We start from the raw sequence: 17,038 nt of genomic DNA, 5'->3' as shown, positions 1-17,038 counted from the left end.
GCGGTGTTTGAGGCCACCTTGTGGCGCGCGGGGCAGGCGCATCCGAACCTGAGCGCGACTCGCCTCCTGGGGCCTCGCGGACGCAGACTGTGACCCGGAGGGCGGGGCAGGGCCCCCGCGGCCCCGTGCACACCCCGGAGCTGGACCCAGGCGTTCCACGCGCGTGGCCGAAGCGGAGGCGGAGCCAGTCCCCGGGTGACGGTCCAGGGCGCCCTCCTCCGGGCTCTGGCCAGCGCGGCTGGCGGGCTTCCCAGGGGCCGGTCGCCCCTGCTCCTCAGTCCGCGTTGGCCCCTCGCACCCGCTCAGCCGGCGAGGAGAGGCGGGCGGTGGCGGGGACGGAGGGGTCCTAGGCGCGGAGAGCGCGCACCTCCGAGGGTCTGGGCACGGCGCGCCCCTGCGCACCGCAGTCACTGCCTGGATGCCTCGGGCTCCGGGCCCGGCGAGGCGGCGAGGCGGGCGCCCGCGGGCGGCGGGGCGTCGCGCGGGGGCTCGGGCCGCGGGGGGCCGTCGGGCGCGCGCAGCAGCTCCTGCAGGTGCCGGATGTAGCGGATGGCGGCGCGCAGCGTCTCCACTTTGCTCAGCCGCCGCTCGGCCAGCGCGCGCGGCAGGTGCCCGCGGAGGCGCGCGTAGCCCTCGTTCACGCAGCGCACGCGGTGCCGCTCGCGCTCGTTGCGCTTGTGGACGAAGGCGGGTTCGAAGGCGCCGTCGTAGGCGCCCAGGGCGCCGGGTCCGGGCGCGCAGGGGAACAGGCCGGCGTAGGCGGCGGCGGCGGGGCCCGGGAGCAGCAGGAAGGGCACGGCGCCCGGGGGTTCCGCGGGCAGGGGCGCGGGCCGGGGCGGGGGCGCGGGCCCCAGCTGCAGGCCGCCGCCGGGGGGCGCCGTCGGCCCCCGCTCCATCAGCGCCCGGCAGAAGTGACCGTTCAGGGTCTGCGGTCCACGGTTCATGGCGCCGCGGGGCGCTGCGCCCAGGGCCAGACCCTCCCCGAACCGCCCCCGCTCGGGGTCTGCGCGTCCCCACCGCGGGGGCGCGTCACATCGCCAGCAGCCGCTCGGGGGTTCCAGGACTGGTTAGGGGTTCTCCGCGCTCCGTGCGAGGGCTGCCGCGGTCCCCCTAAGGGGCGCCATCGCTGCGGACCAGGGGGGCGCCTCCGGGCAGCGGCTCAGCGCGCACAGGCTAGGACCCAGCCCGGGGCCAGGCCTCGGGCCTGCACCCTCCTCCGCGGGCCATGGGCACCCGCCTCGCCGGCAGCCCCGCGCGGGAGCCTCCCGCAGGCGCGAACCCTGCGGCTCTGCGCCGGGGCCACGGCGCTGGGGCCTGGTTTCTCGCTGGTTCCTCGCGGCGCGTTGGAGACCCCAGGCCGCTTGGGGTGTCGGGGACTGACCGCTGATGCTAGGCCTGCGCCCGAGGGTCCCGGAGAACCGTCCTAAAGGAGAGGAACGGACAGACACACGGACACTCGGGTTAGGCGAGGCCCGCGATGACGGCCGGGTCACCCCACCCTCGAATGGGGTGTCGCAGGCGTTGTCAGGGGGGCGGGGCGCCTGCTGAAGGCGAGACCTCAGAGCAGGGGTCCCGGCCTTGCGGTCGCCTCCTGTGGACGCCTCTCCGAGTGCCGCCCACCGACGGAGGGAAGTACCTCCCCCCCCCCACAGGAGGGGAGGGTCCCTGAGAATCGGAGGAGAAACAACATGCCTCACACCTGCCCGGGCCTGGCGTAGGGACAGCGCCAGACGTGCCATGTCCTTGGGGAGCGCGGAGGCGTCTTACCCCTGGCACCTTCCAGGGCCTCCCACCCCGGGGGCGCATGGGCCCCTTGTCGAGTTGCCACGGAAATTCAGTGCTGCCTGGCCGTATTGCTCAGTGGTTGGCGTCAACCTATGAGCCCAGAGGTCAGGGTTCAATTCCCGGTCAGGGCACGTGCCCGGGTTGTGGGCTCCATCCCCAGTAGGGGGCGTGCAGGAGGCAGCCGATCAGTAATTCTCATTGATGTTTCTCTCCCTCTCCCTTCCTCTCTGAAATCAATAAAAAAATATTTTTAAAAATAAATAAATCCTGATTCCTGTGGGTGGGGCATCCCTCACAGGTTTGGATGCCGATGCCCGCGCTGTAGGTGAGGGTCCGCTCTGGTCGGGGAGGTGCCGGGTGCCCTTGGGGTGTCCTTAGGAGGGTGACCGTGGGAATCAGACGGAGTCCAGCGCCAGGAGCGGCGCCCCTGGGAACCTGACGAGGAGCCCCCTTGCCTCAGCTCAGAAGTGGGACCCCCTCCGCCCCGCAAAGCCTGGCAGGACCTGGTCCGTCCTCGCAGACCAATGGACTGGGCAGAACGGGTGGCCAACAGCGCCACCGTGTGTCCGTGAGGAGCAATGGCAGCAGATGGGTGGAATTCGGGGTCCAGGCCTGGGGGGCGCGGGGAGGAGGGGGGGGGCGTGGAGGTTTGAACTCCGCGTTCTAACTGCCCGTGGGGTCCCCAGGTCTTCGGGGGACACTGAGGCGGCGCCTGGGGGGAGCGGAGTTTGCCAGCGAGGCGGGGCAGCCTGGGGAAGCGCTCCCAGGGGCGCTGAGACCCTGAGATGTGGCCACCAAAGGCCCCAGACGGCCGCGCCACCCCCGCGTTGCCAGGGCGCAGCGCTGACGCCCACGCCCAGGGCTGCCCACGGTCACGCCTGTCCTGGGCGAAGTCTACAGGGAAAATTCCACACCCACGGGCTTGGTTTCCTTTCCTCGGGCCTTTAAGGCACAGGGTAAGGGAAATGGTGGAATGGATTCAGGGCGGGTCCTACTCCCGTCCATGTCCGCGTTGTGGGCTCCATCCCCAGTGGGGGCCGTGCAGGAGGCAGCCCACCGATGGTTCTCTCTCATCACGGATGCTTCTATCTCTCTCCCTCTTCCTTCCTCTCTGGAATCAATAAAATACATTTAAAAACCAAAAATACCAGGAGATGCTTGCATAGTCCCAACTGTGTGCCGGACATGCTTCTACGCTCACGTGACTCCCAGGGCAGACCCAGGGGCAGACGCTAGCGCTGAGCCTGTAGCAGCGGATGGGATGGAGCCCCAGACCAGCAGAGGGCCTTGGCCACCCAGCCGCTCAGGGACGGAGCTGGGCCCTGACCCTGGCCGCCGGCCCTGGAGGCTGTGCCCCCACCCTGGACACTGCAGCCCTCAGCCGTCTCCCTCAGCCACACGCAGCCCAGCTGCTCCAGCCTCCACCCTCTGCATGTTCGTTCCTGTCCAGGGATCCCTGGCGGGCGTCCGCCTGGAAAAGCTGCTTTAGTCTCCGGGGCCATCGGACCCACCTGTGTCCGTGGGCATGTCCACGGCCTGTGCCTGCCACCGCCCGGCTCACCCCCTCCCCAGCCTGCGGGCCGGGCTGTTCCGCTCCCTCTGGGGCCAAGCCTCCCCGGTGACTGAGCCCCAGCAAATGCGTCCCGGCCTCGCGTCCCGGCTGCCGCCTGCAAGTGGTTACCTCCCGGGCCGGCCCCTCCAGCGCTCGGCCTGCGGACTCCGGGTGGGGACGGCGGGGTCTCCGTGCGTCCGGCTGGCCCGGCTCCTCCCAGCCTCTGCCCCGCGTCCCCCGCGTCCCAGGAGCCAGGTACACTCTACCTGCGGGAGCTTCAAACGCAACGCGACACACCCAGAAGGGGAGGGCGGAGGGCAGGGGGCTCCTCTGATCTGGGACCCGCCCCGAGGGGGAGAGAGGGCCGCCCCCGGCCTCCTGATTGGCCCCCTGAGCCCCTGCAGGGGCAGGTGGGGACGCGGTGCCCCAGGGTGCTGCCCGCGGAGTGCCCAGGAGGGATGGCCCCCGGGAGGGGAAGGGTGTGGGGTGGAGCCGAGGGGGTGCCCGTGAGTGTGCGGGGCAGGAAAACGGGGGTGTCTCGTGGGGGAAGCCCCAGGTGTGGGAGCCTCTCTGAGTGGCTCTGACGACGCCAGCGTGGGTGTCGGGGCCTGGGAGGTGACCCCTGGGTGCTCCCGGCTGGACAGGGACCAGGAGGCTGCAGTGTCGGGTCCCCTTGGCGTCTGGTCTGAGCCCCATGGCCCCATGGGGAGCCCGGGACGGAGGCAGCTGACAGAGGGGGTCTCGACAGGGACCCAACCAGCACACGGTGCAGGTCCTCCCGGAGTTCCTGCCCCAGCCAATGGCACTACGCGTTCGGCTAATATTTTCTTTGAAATTCTATATATTATTGATGTCAGAGAGGAAGGGAGAGGGAGAGATGGAAACATCAATGAGGAGAGCGCATCATGGACCGGCTGCCTCCTGCTCGCCCCCCACTGGGGACCGAGCCTGCAACCCAGGCAGGCACCTTGATGGGAATCGAACCGTGGCCTCCTGGCCCACAGGTCAACACTGAGCTATTGAGCCACGCTGGCCGGCCAGGCTAATATTTCCTGTACATACACTCGGCCCCCTTTACTCATCCTTCACATGACTATCCACCAGGCCTGTAGCGGATGTGCTAACGACCCTGGTTCTTCTAATGCTCATTGAGACAGGAGCACGACCATGAGAGTTACCAGTGCTGGTCCAGGCACCTCCCGCCGCCGCCTGCAGGTGTGAGCCCCGCTGCGTCTAACCTCCTCACTCTTGGTCGGGAGAAACTGAGGCACAGGGAGGGAACCCGCTGCTCCAGGTCACTCAGTGGGCCAGGCGGGACCAGGGCTCCTAGCTCGCAGCTAGAGCCCTACCCTCAATGTCCGCCCTGATCGAGGAGCCCAGCACCTTCGGGCTCAGCCTGCCTGCAGCCTTTGCTCCAGCTCAGCTCCGCGCCTGCGGACGCCAGGGGCCAAGACGCCCTGTATCGTCACCCCCCTCACTCTCCCCTCCCCCGCACAGCGCAGGAGGTCCGCCTGGGTGAGCACCTGTGCCCAGGGGTCCACCAACCCCCCTTCAGGGCCTTGCAGGGCCCCCCTTCCCTCCTGCCAATTGGTGCTGGAGCCACAGGTCAGAGGGGCAGGAGGTCAGGGCCTCGAAGAGGAACTTGAATCTGGGAAGGCGGGGAGCCACGGGCGGTTCTGTAGGGGGGAGGGGACGTGAGCTCCGGTGGCCCCCAGACCGGCAGTGGCCCCCGGGGAAGAGTGAGGACAGGGATGGGACCGTGGGGACAGGGCGGAGCAGACAGGACAGGACGCACTGCTCGGCCACCGGGAGGGAGAGCGCTGGGCCTGTGAGGGAGGACAGGGGGTGGCAGACGAGTGCCTGCGGGTTTCAGGGGAACAGCTTGGTGGGGGACGGTGCCCCCCCCCCCGTTCAGATAAACATAGAAGCCAGGCAGGGGCGAGTCGAGTCTTGGACATGCATTGTGATGGGCTCCGTGGCACCATGGGGGGCGGGGGGCGTCCAGCCGAGGGCAGGAGACCAGGTGACCAGGCCCGGAGCGCGGGTCGGGTCTGGGCGGAGGCAGAGATTCCGGCACCGACCCGGGAACCTCGGGGCCCCATCGACTCGGGGCCCGCGCGCTGTGTCCCTCGCCGGCTGGGGGTCACCCGTCTCTGCCCCCCTTGAGCGTGTGCTCTTGGCTCTGAACTTGTCAAATCTCTGCAACTGGGACCCCCGGGTCCCCCAGGGCCCCGCCCGGGGCTGCATGTGAGGGTCTCGGGCAGACGCCCTCGGACACGCGGGGGACAGTCCCGATGGCTGGTCCCTGCCCCGCGGCCTCTGCCTGGGCCCCGGACACCCCGCTCAGCCCTTCCTGGTGGGACGGAGGTGCCGGCGCTGGGGCCTCCGCCGGCTCTGGCCCAGGGAGCGGCTCCCTCCCGGCTCCCTCACTGCCGCCCCCCCACACACACACACACCTGGCGGTTTCCGTTTGGGTTCAGTGGGAGCATACGGACTGTGAGACACAGACTGTGAGACATGGACTGTGAGCCACGGACTGTGTGAGACATGGACTGTGTGAGACATGGACTGTGAGCCACAGCCTGTGTGAGCCACGGACTGTGAGAGCCACGGACTGTGTGAGCCACGGACTGTGTGTGACACGGACTGTGTGAGACACGGACTGTGTGACACGGGCTGTGTGTGACACGGACTGTGTGTGACACGGACTGTGTGAGACACGGACTGTGAGACACAGACTGTGAGACACGGACTGTGAGACACGGGCGTCGGGCGCCACTCAGAGCCCCGGGGAACTGCCCCTCCGCTCCTGGCCGAGGACGACCTGTGAGCAGCATCTGCCCGCAGTCCCGCCCAGTGGCCTAGCCGACCCCATGGCCCTGTCTCTGCCTGGAACTGCCAAGGGCAACGCCCAGGCCCTTTCTGACCCTGGACACACTTACCGGCCACACGTGAGACACTTAGTCACAACAGAGTGAGGGAGCGAGAGGTTTAATGGCGGCTTCCTGACTGACGGGCAGCGGGGACCATCCTCCCTGTGCCCTGGGACTGTGGGGCCCGGGACGGGGGCCAAGGACAGGGCTGGTGCCCAGAGCCTCTGGTGTCCCGTGCCCCCCCCCCCACGTGGGGCAGGTGAGCGGCCGCAGCCCCAAGGGCCCAGCCCCGCCCGCTACTGGGCGAGGGTCGTAGGGCAGAGGGAGACGGGCCTCCTGGGGCTCTGCAGGCACCAAGGGGCCAGGGACGTGGGCCGTCCCGTCAGAGCCCCTGGGCCCGGCCAGGCCTGCACCGAGGTGTCGGGGGCGGGAGGTCGGGAGGAAGGAGCGCGAGCTGACGCTGCCGGACTGGCCGTCCCCACACGGAGTGGCGGTGCCTGGCTCCGCCCCCCAGAGGGCGAGGACATGCCGACTTTGGGGGCTGGAAACGTGGCCCCCGAAACACCTCTCCCTCCTTCCCCACGGGCCTGAGTCCCCTCCCCTGGACCCGAGACCCGCGTGGACGGGCTGGAGGCCGGGACCCGCCCCGCTTCCCGGGTTAAATCAGCGGGAACACGGCCGCAGCGATGAGGACGCCCCAGGTGCTCCCACAGGGACGGCCCGGGAGGGGCCCCGCCTAGCTGAGCATCTTGTGCCGGTCGAACACCGTCTTCCTCTGCTCCTGCACCTGCAGCTTCCAGCGCTGCTGCGCGCCCTCCACGCGCTCCAGCACCGTGTTGGCGCGGGGCCCCCCCAGGGAGGCCACGGCGGCGGCCACGGAGCGGGCGTCCTGCAGGGGGAGGAAGAGAGAGGCGATGAGGGGTCCCCGAAGCAATCCCGAGGTCTGGGCCCCCAGGGCAGGCCCCCCCCGAGGCCGTGGTCCCCGCAGATCCTGGAGGGACGCCCCATGTGTCGAGTCTGCAGGACGACCCCTGCCCCCCCCCCCCGAGCCTGGGGAAGGGGTGCTCAGGAGGAGTACCTTCTGGGCACCCTTATTTAAAAAAAAATATTTTTATTAATTTCAGAGAGAAAGGGAAGGGAAGAGAGAGAGAGAGGAACATCCATGATGAGAGAGAATCACCCATCGGCAGCCTCCTGCACGCCCCCCACTGGGGATCGAGCCGCAACCTGGCACGTGCCCTTGACCAGAATTGAACCCAGGACCCTTCGGTCTGCAGGCCGACGCTCTATCCACTGAGCCTCACCGGTCAGGGCTGGCCCCCTTATGACCTGGGCCCCGCACAGGAGAGGGAGACGAGTGTGGCCCAGGAGGTCACAGGGGTGGCGTGAGGCTGTGGGTGGGAGGAGGGGCGCGGAGGAGTCCGTCCGGCTGGACCCCGTGGGAGCTGCTGCATGGATGCGATGTCACGCAGGGCACGGGGCAGCGGTGGGAACCGGAGCTGGACCCGGCCCCCGTCCAGAGCCCACACCGGCCCCCTCTCCCCGTCCAGAGCCCGGCCTGGCCCCCCTCTCCTCGGACAGAGGGTGCCGGCCCGGCGCCCCCCGCCCCGCCCCGATGGACCCCGGCCCCTCTGCTCCCCGGCCACCCTCGTCCTCCGAGGCGGCATCCGCCCTAATTACCACCTCGCTGCTCCGACGCCCCTGCATTTCCTGCGGGACCCGAACCTGATCTTTGGGGGAATTAGAGCCGAGGGCCGCCCCCCCGCGGGGATTTCCTCCGGGCCTCCCGGCCTCTCATCTCCTGCCACCGGCTCTCAGGGGATTAACGCGGCGCTCCCAGCCCAGAGCCGCCCAGTCAGTGCAGCTCTGCTGCTAGCGCCCGGCTGGCACGGCTTCTGTCGCCACGCAGCTGCCAGGCGGGGAGAGGGGGTGCCCAGGGGAGCGTGGGGGGGGCCCGGGGCACGGGCAGCGGCAGTGAGGGGCCTGGCAACGGGGGAGGCCGGGAGGTGCTCCCCGCCCCGCAGAGCTGGTCACGCGTCCCGTGAGCACTGCCCACGGTGCTGTAGAGACGGGCAGCGGCCCCGGGAGGCGTGTCCAGGGCCGAGGGACAGTCCCGTGTGGAGGGGGGGGGGCAGCCGCAGGGGCACCCAGAGAGCCCTCGGCAATACCGTGCACCCAGCTCGGGCGGCCCAGGCAGGGACGGGGCGAGGGCGCCGCCCCGGGAAGACTCCGTGGGCTGGCACACCCGTCGGCTCTGTCCTTCCTGGCTCGGCTCACGGTGGGCGCTTGCTCCACGGTGCCACGGACAGGCCTCAGCGTGGCCGTCTGGGCGAGGTGGGCGCCGAGGCCGGCCTGGGACGCTGCGGGCACCAGGCCCTCGCCACCCGGGTGTGGGGCCACAGGGCCTCTGTCCCGCCCCAGGCCCAACCTCGTCCCTTCTGGGGGCAGCGAGGAGCTGGGGGAGCCCCAAGAGGGTGGGGGGAAAAGGAGGAGGCAGCCAGGGGCCTGGCAGTGCATCGGGGAGCATGCCCCCCCCCCCGCCCGCACACCCCAGCTTCAGCCCTCACCCTCTCCCTTCCTCAGTGGGGGCTGCCACGAAGGCTCAGGGCTAATGGTCCGGTGAAAGGTATTAAAGGCTCCACGTCGTGTCTGAGACGCCCAGCCCGGGCCTTGCCCTCGCGAGCAGGACCAACGCCGTGCCAGCCCTCTCCCCTCCGGGGCCGTGTCTCTGGAGCCTGAGCTGGCGGACCTCGAACCCCTGGCCTCGCCTCCCCGCAGTCCTCGCGGCCGCCCGGTGACACGGCGCCGGCCCCTCTGCCCCTGCTGCCCTCCAACCACGATGCACGGGCCAGAACCGCCTGGGTCGGAACCGCCGCCGGGATTCCAGGCTCAGGGAGTGACGCTGGGTTCAGCACCGCGGACAGCGGCCGGCGGGGCAGGGACTGGGGAGCCACAGCCGGGCCGGACCAAGGCTGGGGGCCAGGGCTGGTCTGGAGGCGCCTGTGGACGCCACCCCTGCCTGTGTGTCCTCCCAGGGGACAAGGGGCGGTCCCTCTCGGCGGGTGCCTTCTCCACGTCTCCTCGCCAGCTCCCCGGACGAGGGGCCCCTGGGAGGAGGGTGCCGTTCTCGCGGCCCCGAGTCCTCGCCACCCCCAGGCCTTTGGGTCCCCAGGGGCGGTCCCCATCTGCCCTCGATTCCCGCTCACCCCACGCAAGGCCAGCGCTGCCCCGGCGCCCGGTGGGGGACGGGGGGCCACGCCGTGAGCAGCACACCCCCTGCGCCCCACGCCAGCCGGCTCTCCCTCTTCAAAGAGGACCAAACCCCTACATCTGAGCAGCCCCATTTCTGTCCCAGCAAACACGCTGGCTTCCTCCCCTCAAAGGGCGTCTGAGCCCGGGGATTAGGCCTAATGCCGCCGGAATCCCGGGAGGCAGCGCCCAGCGCCGGGCCTGCCAGGCTTTCAAAGGGACATGCTGGCTTTCATCTCCCGGCACAGAGCTCCTCGCTGCGGGGCCAGGGGATGGAGCCAGGACCCCCAAGCCTGGGGCGGGGGCGGCCGCCAGAGCTGACCTGGGGCGGGGGACGGGCTGGGGCGCAGGGGGCCTGGACAGCTCCCTCCTCATGGTCGCCAAGTCCTAGGGGCCGAGGTGAACCTCAAAGACCCGGCGAGGCCTGTCCGGATGCTCCTCCTCTCGGGGTGAAAGCTAAGACCCCCCCAGCCCAGCAGAGGCCCCTCCTTGTTTCCTTAAGGGAAACCCTCCAGGCCACGAACAAAGCCAGGGACACAGCCTCCGCCCAGCGGTCAGCTGAGTGGCTTTGGGACCTGCTGTTCTGCCTCAACCCCACACCCCCTGACACACCCCTGTCCCCAGGTGCCCTGAGCGGGGGAGGGCTGGCCGAGGGTCCTCACTATCCAGGACCAGAGAGGACCCCTGGGCTCTACTCAGCCCTGCGGCCCCCCAGCAGCTGAGCAGTCATTGTCCTCAGAGCTGGCTTCCTCTGCCAGGAAGCCCTCCTGGATTAACACAAAGGGAGAGTAAGTCCCTGGCTGACCCTGGTCTAGGAGAGCCCCCCCACCCCCCGACGGCCTCCTCCCTAACTGTCCGTCTCCTAAACCTGGAGCAACAAATGGGGGGCATCCTGGTTTGGGGCGCCGGCAGGAGCGCAGGCCCCTCACGCTGCCCGGAAGACACCCCTCCTCCCCCGTAACCACTGTGCAGAGCTGGGTGCCCCTCAGGTCCGGTCTCAGAGCCTGAACACACGCTTGATCACCTGCCTCTCCCAGGATCCGCTGCCTTGCCTCCCGGGCACCCCGACACTGGCCACCGAGCCCCTCACTGCGGGCCATCCTCCTTCCTACTCAGCCAAAACCAGCACCCCCCCCCCCCCGTGTCCACTCTATGATTTGATTCCGGTTCTGCTCCAGGAGCCAGGCTGACCCCATCTGACCCCTCCCCACCCCTGGCCCCCCACCCAGAGGCAACTGTGAGTTCGGACTCGATGTGGGGAGCGTCCCCAGGGCCAGGGTCCGGGCTCAGACCCCAGGGCGGGGCCGCCCCTCCTCAGGCTCCGCGCGGGAAGCCGGGAGCCGCGCATTCCCGGGAAGTCACGGGGCTGTAATCACCGCGCACCTCGCAATTACCCGGGCCAGGCTGCAATTACCGCCTCGCCCTAATCGCCGAGTGTTTATTAGCGGTGCCCCCCGCCCAGAGCTGCGATTACGGCGCATTAATAACCAGGTAGGCACGGGGCTTCCTCCCGCACACGGACCACCCAGCGCCAGCGCCACCTCGCCGGGCCCGGCTCGGGCTCTGCCCACCTCTGGCCAAACACGTGAGCCGGAGGCGGGGGCGGCGGGCAGCGGGCAGGCACGAGCCCAGACCCACGTCACCCCCAGCTGTGCACTCAGATCTGAGCCCCTCAACCCTCGTGCTGAGAGCCTGCCCCTCCCACCTCCATCCTGTGCCAGAAATGCTCTGAGCTGAACCCCGAAATTCCTGGGGATGGCTTCTCACCCCTGAGGCTGCCCAAGGCCAGACATCAGGAGAGATCCAGGCCCCTCTCCCCCTGCCTCATCGGGCGCACGGGGCAGTCCCCACGAGGCAAAAACAGGAGTCTGGCCTGGCCGGCGTGGCTCAGTGGTTAAGCATCGACCTAGGAACCAGGAGGTCACGGTTCGATTCCCGGTCAGGGCACATGCCCGGGTTGCGGGCTCGATCCCCAGTGTGGGGCGTGGGCAGCCGATCCGTGATTCTCTCTCATCACGGATGTTTCTCTCTCTCTCCCTCTCCCTTCCTCTCTGAGATCAATAGTCTGGGTGATGCAGGGCACACGGAGCAGGAGGGGGAGCAGGGGCCTGGGGGAGGACAGGACCCCCCCCCCCCCCCCCGTGCACGCAGGCGCCCTCACCTCGCTCTCCTCCTCGTGCAGCCGCTCGGTGTAGGCGTCGGGCTTGCGGATCAGCGGGTCCACCAGCATCAGGAAGGCCATGTACAGCAGCAGGGCGCCCACCACCGACAGGTAGATGACGATGATCACCTGGGGGATGGCCGCCCTGTGACCAGCCGGCCTCGGCCAGAGACGCAGGGCCCCACGGACACCATCCGTCCTCCCTCCCGCAGCCAGAGAGACAAGAAACGGCGAAACGAAACGTGTGGATCGGGGCGCCCTGGGATGCCCGGGGGGCGGTGGGGAGAGGGTCCGGCTCAGGGCGGAAAGCTGCGCACGCTACGCAGGGGGAGGGGCTGGACTCGGAGGCCGAGGAGGAGGATGGACCCGGGGCTCCCCCCACCCCCCACGGCTGGGAGCAGGACGGCTGAGAGGGAAGCTTCAGATCTGGGGACGCAGCGCGCAGTGCGGGGACGGGCACCCCGCAGGGAGCGCAGGAGAGCCGGGGTCAGGATGGTGACCGTGAATCTCCTGCTGTAGGGAGAGCCTCCCAGCTGGAGTGGGGTTTGTTCTACAGAAAAGCCAGCTTCTGCCTGGCCCGCGTGGCTCAGGGGTTGAGCGTGGACCTAGGAATCAGGAGTTCAGGGTTCGATTCCCGGTCAGGGCACGTGCCCGGGGTTGTGGGCTCCATCCCCAGTGTGGGGCGTGCAGGAGGCAGCCGGTCCATGATTCTCTCTCATCATGGATGTTCCTCTCTCTCCCTCTCCCTCGGAAATCAATAAAGATATTTATCAATCAATAAAGAAATCCATCGATAAAGAAACACTGGACCAGGAAATCGGTACGCAGGGCCTGGCTCGGGACAGTCGGCGCCGGACTAGGGGGCCACGGAGGCTCTGGGGCAGGAGTCCTGCTGGTGGCAGAGGAAGGGACAGGCCCTGGTCCCACTCCCTGTGGCGAGCCCACGCCCACACTCCAGTCCTGAGTCCACCCAGGGATGTAGCAGCACGAGGGTCAGGGGCGCCCCCAGGGGACCAGCCCGGCGTTCCCTCCATCAGACGGCGAGCTCTGACCTGCCCGTGAGCAGCACCCGGCAGGGCACAACCTCAGAGGCAGGGGAGGATGCCGACTGGTGGCTGGAAGGAGAGAGAGGAAGACAAGAACTGGGGGAAACCGGGCGTCCCCCGGGCTCTCACCCCCAGTGTCAGGGGAGCCCCAGGACAGAGGTCGCAGGACGGCTGGCTCCAAGGGGCGGGAAGTGGGTCCCTGTGCCTGGGACAGGCCTGCCCAGAAGCCAGGCCCACAGCCGCCTGGAACGTTCCGGAATGAAGCCCAAGCCTGCGGGTGGGCGGGGCGCGGCGCGAGCGGTCACCTTGATGGTGGTGGTGCTGCGCTCCTCGTACTGGCACTCGCACAGCAGGCAGTAGGCCTCCACGTCGTGCCCGGGCACCGGCATGGGCTCCACCACGTGCAGGCAGTTGCTGCAACAGACACGCACGGCCGTGAGCACGGGCGCCGCGGGACCCGGCCCCGGCCTCCGCCCGGTGTGGGCTGGCGTCCATCGGCTTCTTCCCCGGTGCCCTTTGAACTGTGACCACACCCGACGAGGTCCCGGGCCCCGCCCCCAGGACTGCACGTCTCAGGCCTTCGTGAACCAAACAAAAACCTTTGGGGGATCTGATGGACAGCATGGTGACTGCATTATCAAGTGGATTGTGCACTCGAAAGGTGCTGAGCCCGGCCGGCAGGGTGAGCGTCCACCTAGGAACCAGGAGGTCAGGGTTCGATTCCCGGTCGGGGCACAGGCCTGGGTTGCGGGCTCGATCCCCAGTGTGGGGCGTGCAGGAGGCGGCCGGTCCATGATTCTCTCTCATCATGGATGTTTCTATCTCTCTCTCCCTCTCCCTTCCTCTCTAAAATAAATAAAAATATTTATATATATTTTTTTAAAAGTTGCGAGAGATTTTAAATGTTCTCACCACACACGCACACACACACACACACACACACACACACACTTGGGGGCCTGGAGGTGCTCACTAGCCCTGCATGCACGTATCAGATCGCCGCTGTGCGTGCATCTCGAGCTCACCCAAGGCTGCATGTGGCTCACACCTCAATGAAGCCGGGGGAGCAAACGACAAAACCCCAAATGCTGGGGGGCAGGAGGTGCAGGGAGCCCCCTGACCGCCCCACTCCACACCCCAGGAGAGGCAACACTGATCCGGACCCCCGTGGGGTGTGAATCCCCCCTTCTGTGCTCGGCGTCCTCCGGGACTGGGCGAGGACGGGGCGCCCCAGTTCCCGAGAACCCCGCAGTAGAAACCCCGCTCCCTCCACCCACACGGACACCCCGGGCCCCCGACCCGACCTCAGCCCACCCCGAGCGTCACTGATCCCCCGGGGCGGCCGCGCACGCAGCCTTACCAGTCCTTCTGCGACACGTTCTGCTTGTAGATGTGCCCACTGATGTTTCTGTACGGGGGGCAGATGCATTTGCACCGGATGTCCTCGGAGCTCTGCCGGAGGAGGGGAGCGGGCGTCAGGGGGGCCCTGGGCCCAGGGTCTAGCAAGACTCCAACTCTCGGCTCCCTGCTCCCTCCAGGAGGCGGCCACCGCGGGGGATGGGGTGTTCACCAACCCCACGGACCCGGATCACATCACCCCCACCCCCAAGGTCAGCAGAGAGGGACTTCCGCAGGGACAGAGAGCTGGCTAGGGCTGCCCTCCCCAGGGAGGACGCTGAAGGATCGGGGCGTCGGTAACCTGTGCCCACACCTGTGTGTGCACCTCCGTCCAGTCACCCTGGCGGCTGGCCTCTGCGCCCCTTTAGCTCCAACATCCGGGGCGAAGGCCGGGGAGAGGATCGGGGTGAGCGGGACAGAGTGGGCGGCTTCCATGGGGTTACTCGAGTTGCCCCTCCGAAGTCATAAGGGACGAGGCCACGAGTATTCTCACCCCAGTTCGGGATCCCCCAGAGGCAGGAGAAGCAACCAGAGTGGCCCCAAACCCGGGTTAAATTCCTGACGTAATTGCCGTCCGGTCTTTCCCCAAAACATCTCAACCAACCCATCAGGGGCTATCAAAGCTGCCCTGATGGTCAGGACCTCAACCTGCACAGACCTGAGGTCGGGGTCATTTACACCGAAAGAGTGGAGGAGACCTCAGGAAGCCCAGCCCGCGGGTTGGGGGACCCTCCCCATGCAGGAACTTCCACCTGGGGCCCAGGCCGGTTTGGCTCAGTGGACAGAGCGGCGGCCCACAGACCAAAGGGTCCCGGGTTCGATTCTGGTCAAGGGCACATCTGCATCGCTCGGGGGCCCCTGTGGGAGGCAACCAATCGATGTCTCTCTCTCTCTCTCTCTCTCTCTCTCTCTGTAAACAATCGAAAAATATCCTGGGGGAAGATTAAAAAAACACACAAAAACCTCCACCTGGGAGCGCCTGACACCAGAGGGCGCTGCTACAGTTACTGGAACCACCAGGTGACCCAGGAGCAAAAGGAAGGTGTGGACAAGTCAAGGGGTGCCCCCGCCAGAACCCCAGGCTGGAGCACACCGTCCCCTCACCCCAAGGCCTGAGATCTGGCCTCCCAGGGACCCCCCTCCCCCCTCCCCCGCCAAAGCAGGGCCCCTGCAGAGTGAGGGCGGGCGCCCCGCGCACAGCCGGCCCCACAGGTGCTCCAGGCTCCGCCCTCACCTTGTTGGCCCGGGCGGGGGGCGCCAGCAGACAGCCGAGCGCGGCCACGACGCACAGGAGCTTCATGCTGCGCAGCCTGGGGGAGACCCGACACCTGTGGGGGGAAGCACGGGGGTCAGCGGGCTCGGGGGGACACGGGATCGGGGGGTCACGGGGTCGGGGCCCAGGCCGCACGCACCTGGGACGGGTGGGGGCTGGGCGCCGGGTCCCAGGGCCTCCTCGACCCGGCGCCGAGTGCAGCGATCCCTCCCCCCACCAGTCTCGGGGAGCCCGGAAGAAAGAGGAGGCGTCCCGTGGTTCCCCCAACCCCCAACCCCCGCCCGAACCCGCTGATCCCCGCCCCGCGCCCCCCCCCCCCCGCCCGCCCCGCGCCTACTCGGCCCGCTCAGAGCCCACGACACCTGCACGCAGAATCCGGGAGCCCCGACCCTACGGCCAGGCCGTCGCCCTTCACACCCGCGGTTTGGGGTCACGCGGGACCCCTCCCCAGGCCGCCCCGTTCGCGCTCCCCTCCCCCACGCCCGCCTGCTCACCAGCGAACCCGGGCGGCGGGCGCGCGCGCGAGACCCGGCCGGCCCCGCCCCTCCCGGCTTCCATTGGCTGCCGCAGCAGCCCGTCAGCCCGACCGCGCTGTCGTCGCCCCGGCAACAAGGCCCGCCTCCGCCTGGGTGCAGACGCTCTGCGCCAGGGACCGGGAGGCATATGTCCGCCCCGAGCGGACGCGAGCAGGGACCGTCGGCGGCTTTGCAAACGGGCAGCGCGAGGAGGGGCCCGGGAAGCAGCGCGGGGACCCCCGGGTTCTAAAACTGGGGGTTCAGGGAAGGGCTCAGAGGAAGCGCTTTATATTAGAACGAGCCACATACAACCACAGACCACAGCAAAAAAGACGGGCTCCGGGGCTTTGTCCGCAAAAACCTTGACACGCTCTTTAGGGACGTGAGGGATTGGAGCCCGCACAGACCCGCAAAACGTGACATATTCTAGTAACTGGCTGGCGCGTGCCGTGAGATGAAAGAAAAAAAAAAAAGGTTGAAAATCGCTGCTTGAAGGGTATTGAGCAGGTCGGAACCAGGCGAATGGGTCACATTTGGGTCAATGTCATTGTCACGAGCAGCCCGCACTGCCCCCTGGTGGCCCCGGGAGACATGGCTCCGTGCTGCGCGGCTCACCCCACGCCGAGGTCTTCTTCCCAGGCTTGCGGTTAGACCAGAATCAATGCTGCAGGAGTCAGGGTTTGGGGGTGCCTTCTCAGGAGAAGTCATTGTCCCGGCCCTGGCTGGTGTGGCTCAGTGGATAGAACGTCGGCCTGCGAACTGAAGGGTCCCGGGTTCGATTCCCAGCCGGGGCCCATGCCCGGGGTTGTGGGCTCGATCCCCAGTGTGGGGCGCGCAGGAGGCAGCCGATCCATGGTTCTCTCTCATCGTTGATGTTTCTCTCTCTCCCTCTCCCTCTCCCTTCCTCTCTGACATCGATAACAATATATTTTTTAAAAAGATCCAGAAGAGGGGTCAGTCCATGCACCGGACTCCTTTGCACACCTGCCCCCCTCGGCAAGAACGGTCAGGATGCCTGGATGGTCAGGCCACGGGCAGCCCCAAGGTGAGACGGGAGGGTCCTCGCCCACCTCCAGCCGCCCCTCTCGCGCCCAGGATGGCACCGCCGCGCTCAGGGCGCCATACGTGATGAGGAACCACCCTGGATTCCTTCTCATTTATCTCTAGAGGTGAGAATCGCACCCCG

At 68.1% G+C, this 17,038-nt stretch overlaps 2 protein-coding genes across 6 annotated transcripts; both read right to left on the bottom strand.

The window, feature by feature from the left end:
• Nucleotides 1-407: 407 nt before the first annotated feature.
• On the bottom strand, nt 408-1,490 carry ASCL5 (achaete-scute family bHLH transcription factor 5). Its single transcript, XM_059677832.1, has one exon. It carries the CDS (start codon nt 942-944, stop codon nt 408-410), a length of 537 nt encoding a protein of 178 aa, XP_059533815.1. The 5' UTR covers nt 945-1,490.
• Nucleotides 1,491-6,312: 4,822 nt separating this feature from the next.
• Nucleotides 6,313-15,891, bottom strand: TMEM9 (transmembrane protein 9). Of its 5 annotated transcripts, none has more exons than XM_059677894.1 (6): nt 15,832-15,891; nt 15,299-15,392; nt 14,027-14,118; nt 12,972-13,080; nt 11,621-11,749; nt 6,313-7,099 (listed from the first exon to the last, which is right to left on the bottom strand). In XM_059677894.1, the coding sequence occupies exons 2-6, from the start codon at nt 15,362-15,364 to the stop codon at nt 6,947-6,949; spliced, it is 549 nt and encodes a 182-aa protein (XP_059533877.1). In that variant the 5' UTR covers nt 15,365-15,392; nt 15,832-15,891; the 3' UTR covers nt 6,313-6,946. The 5 variants fall into 5 exon arrangements, with proteins under 5 accessions (XP_059533877.1, XP_059533876.1, XP_059533880.1 ...); XM_059677893.1 differs by having other exon boundaries at nt 15,700-15,836; XM_059677897.1 differs by having other exon boundaries at nt 15,727-15,832.
• Between the last annotated feature and the right edge of the window lie 1,147 nt (nt 15,892-17,038).

Source organism: Myotis daubentonii, chromosome 20 (assembly GCF_963259705.1).
Source record: "Myotis daubentonii chromosome 20, mMyoDau2.1, whole genome shotgun sequence".
In the NCBI taxonomy this organism is placed as follows: domain Eukaryota; kingdom Metazoa; phylum Chordata; class Mammalia; order Chiroptera; family Vespertilionidae; genus Myotis; species Myotis daubentonii.
The sequence above is the reverse complement of the archived record's forward strand: the minus strand, read 5'-3'. Positions and strand labels throughout refer to the sequence as shown.

Coding starts and splice junctions, on each gene's coding strand:
- ASCL5 (XM_059677832.1), bottom strand. CDS start 944: ATGAACCGTGGACCGCAGACCCTGAACGGTCACTTCTGCCGGGCGCTG.
- TMEM9 (XM_059677894.1), bottom strand. CDS start 15,364: ATGAAGCTCCTGTGCGTCGTGGCCGCGCTCGGCTGTCTGCTGGCGCCC. Junction 14,119..15,298: donor CCCCCGCCCGGGCCAACAAG/GTGAGGGCGGAG, acceptor CTCCTCCGGCAG/AGCTCCGAGGACATCCGGTG. Junction 13,081..14,026: donor AACGTGTCGCAGAAGGACTG/GTAAGGCTGCGT, acceptor TGTCTGTTGCAG/CAACTGCCTGCACGTGGTGG.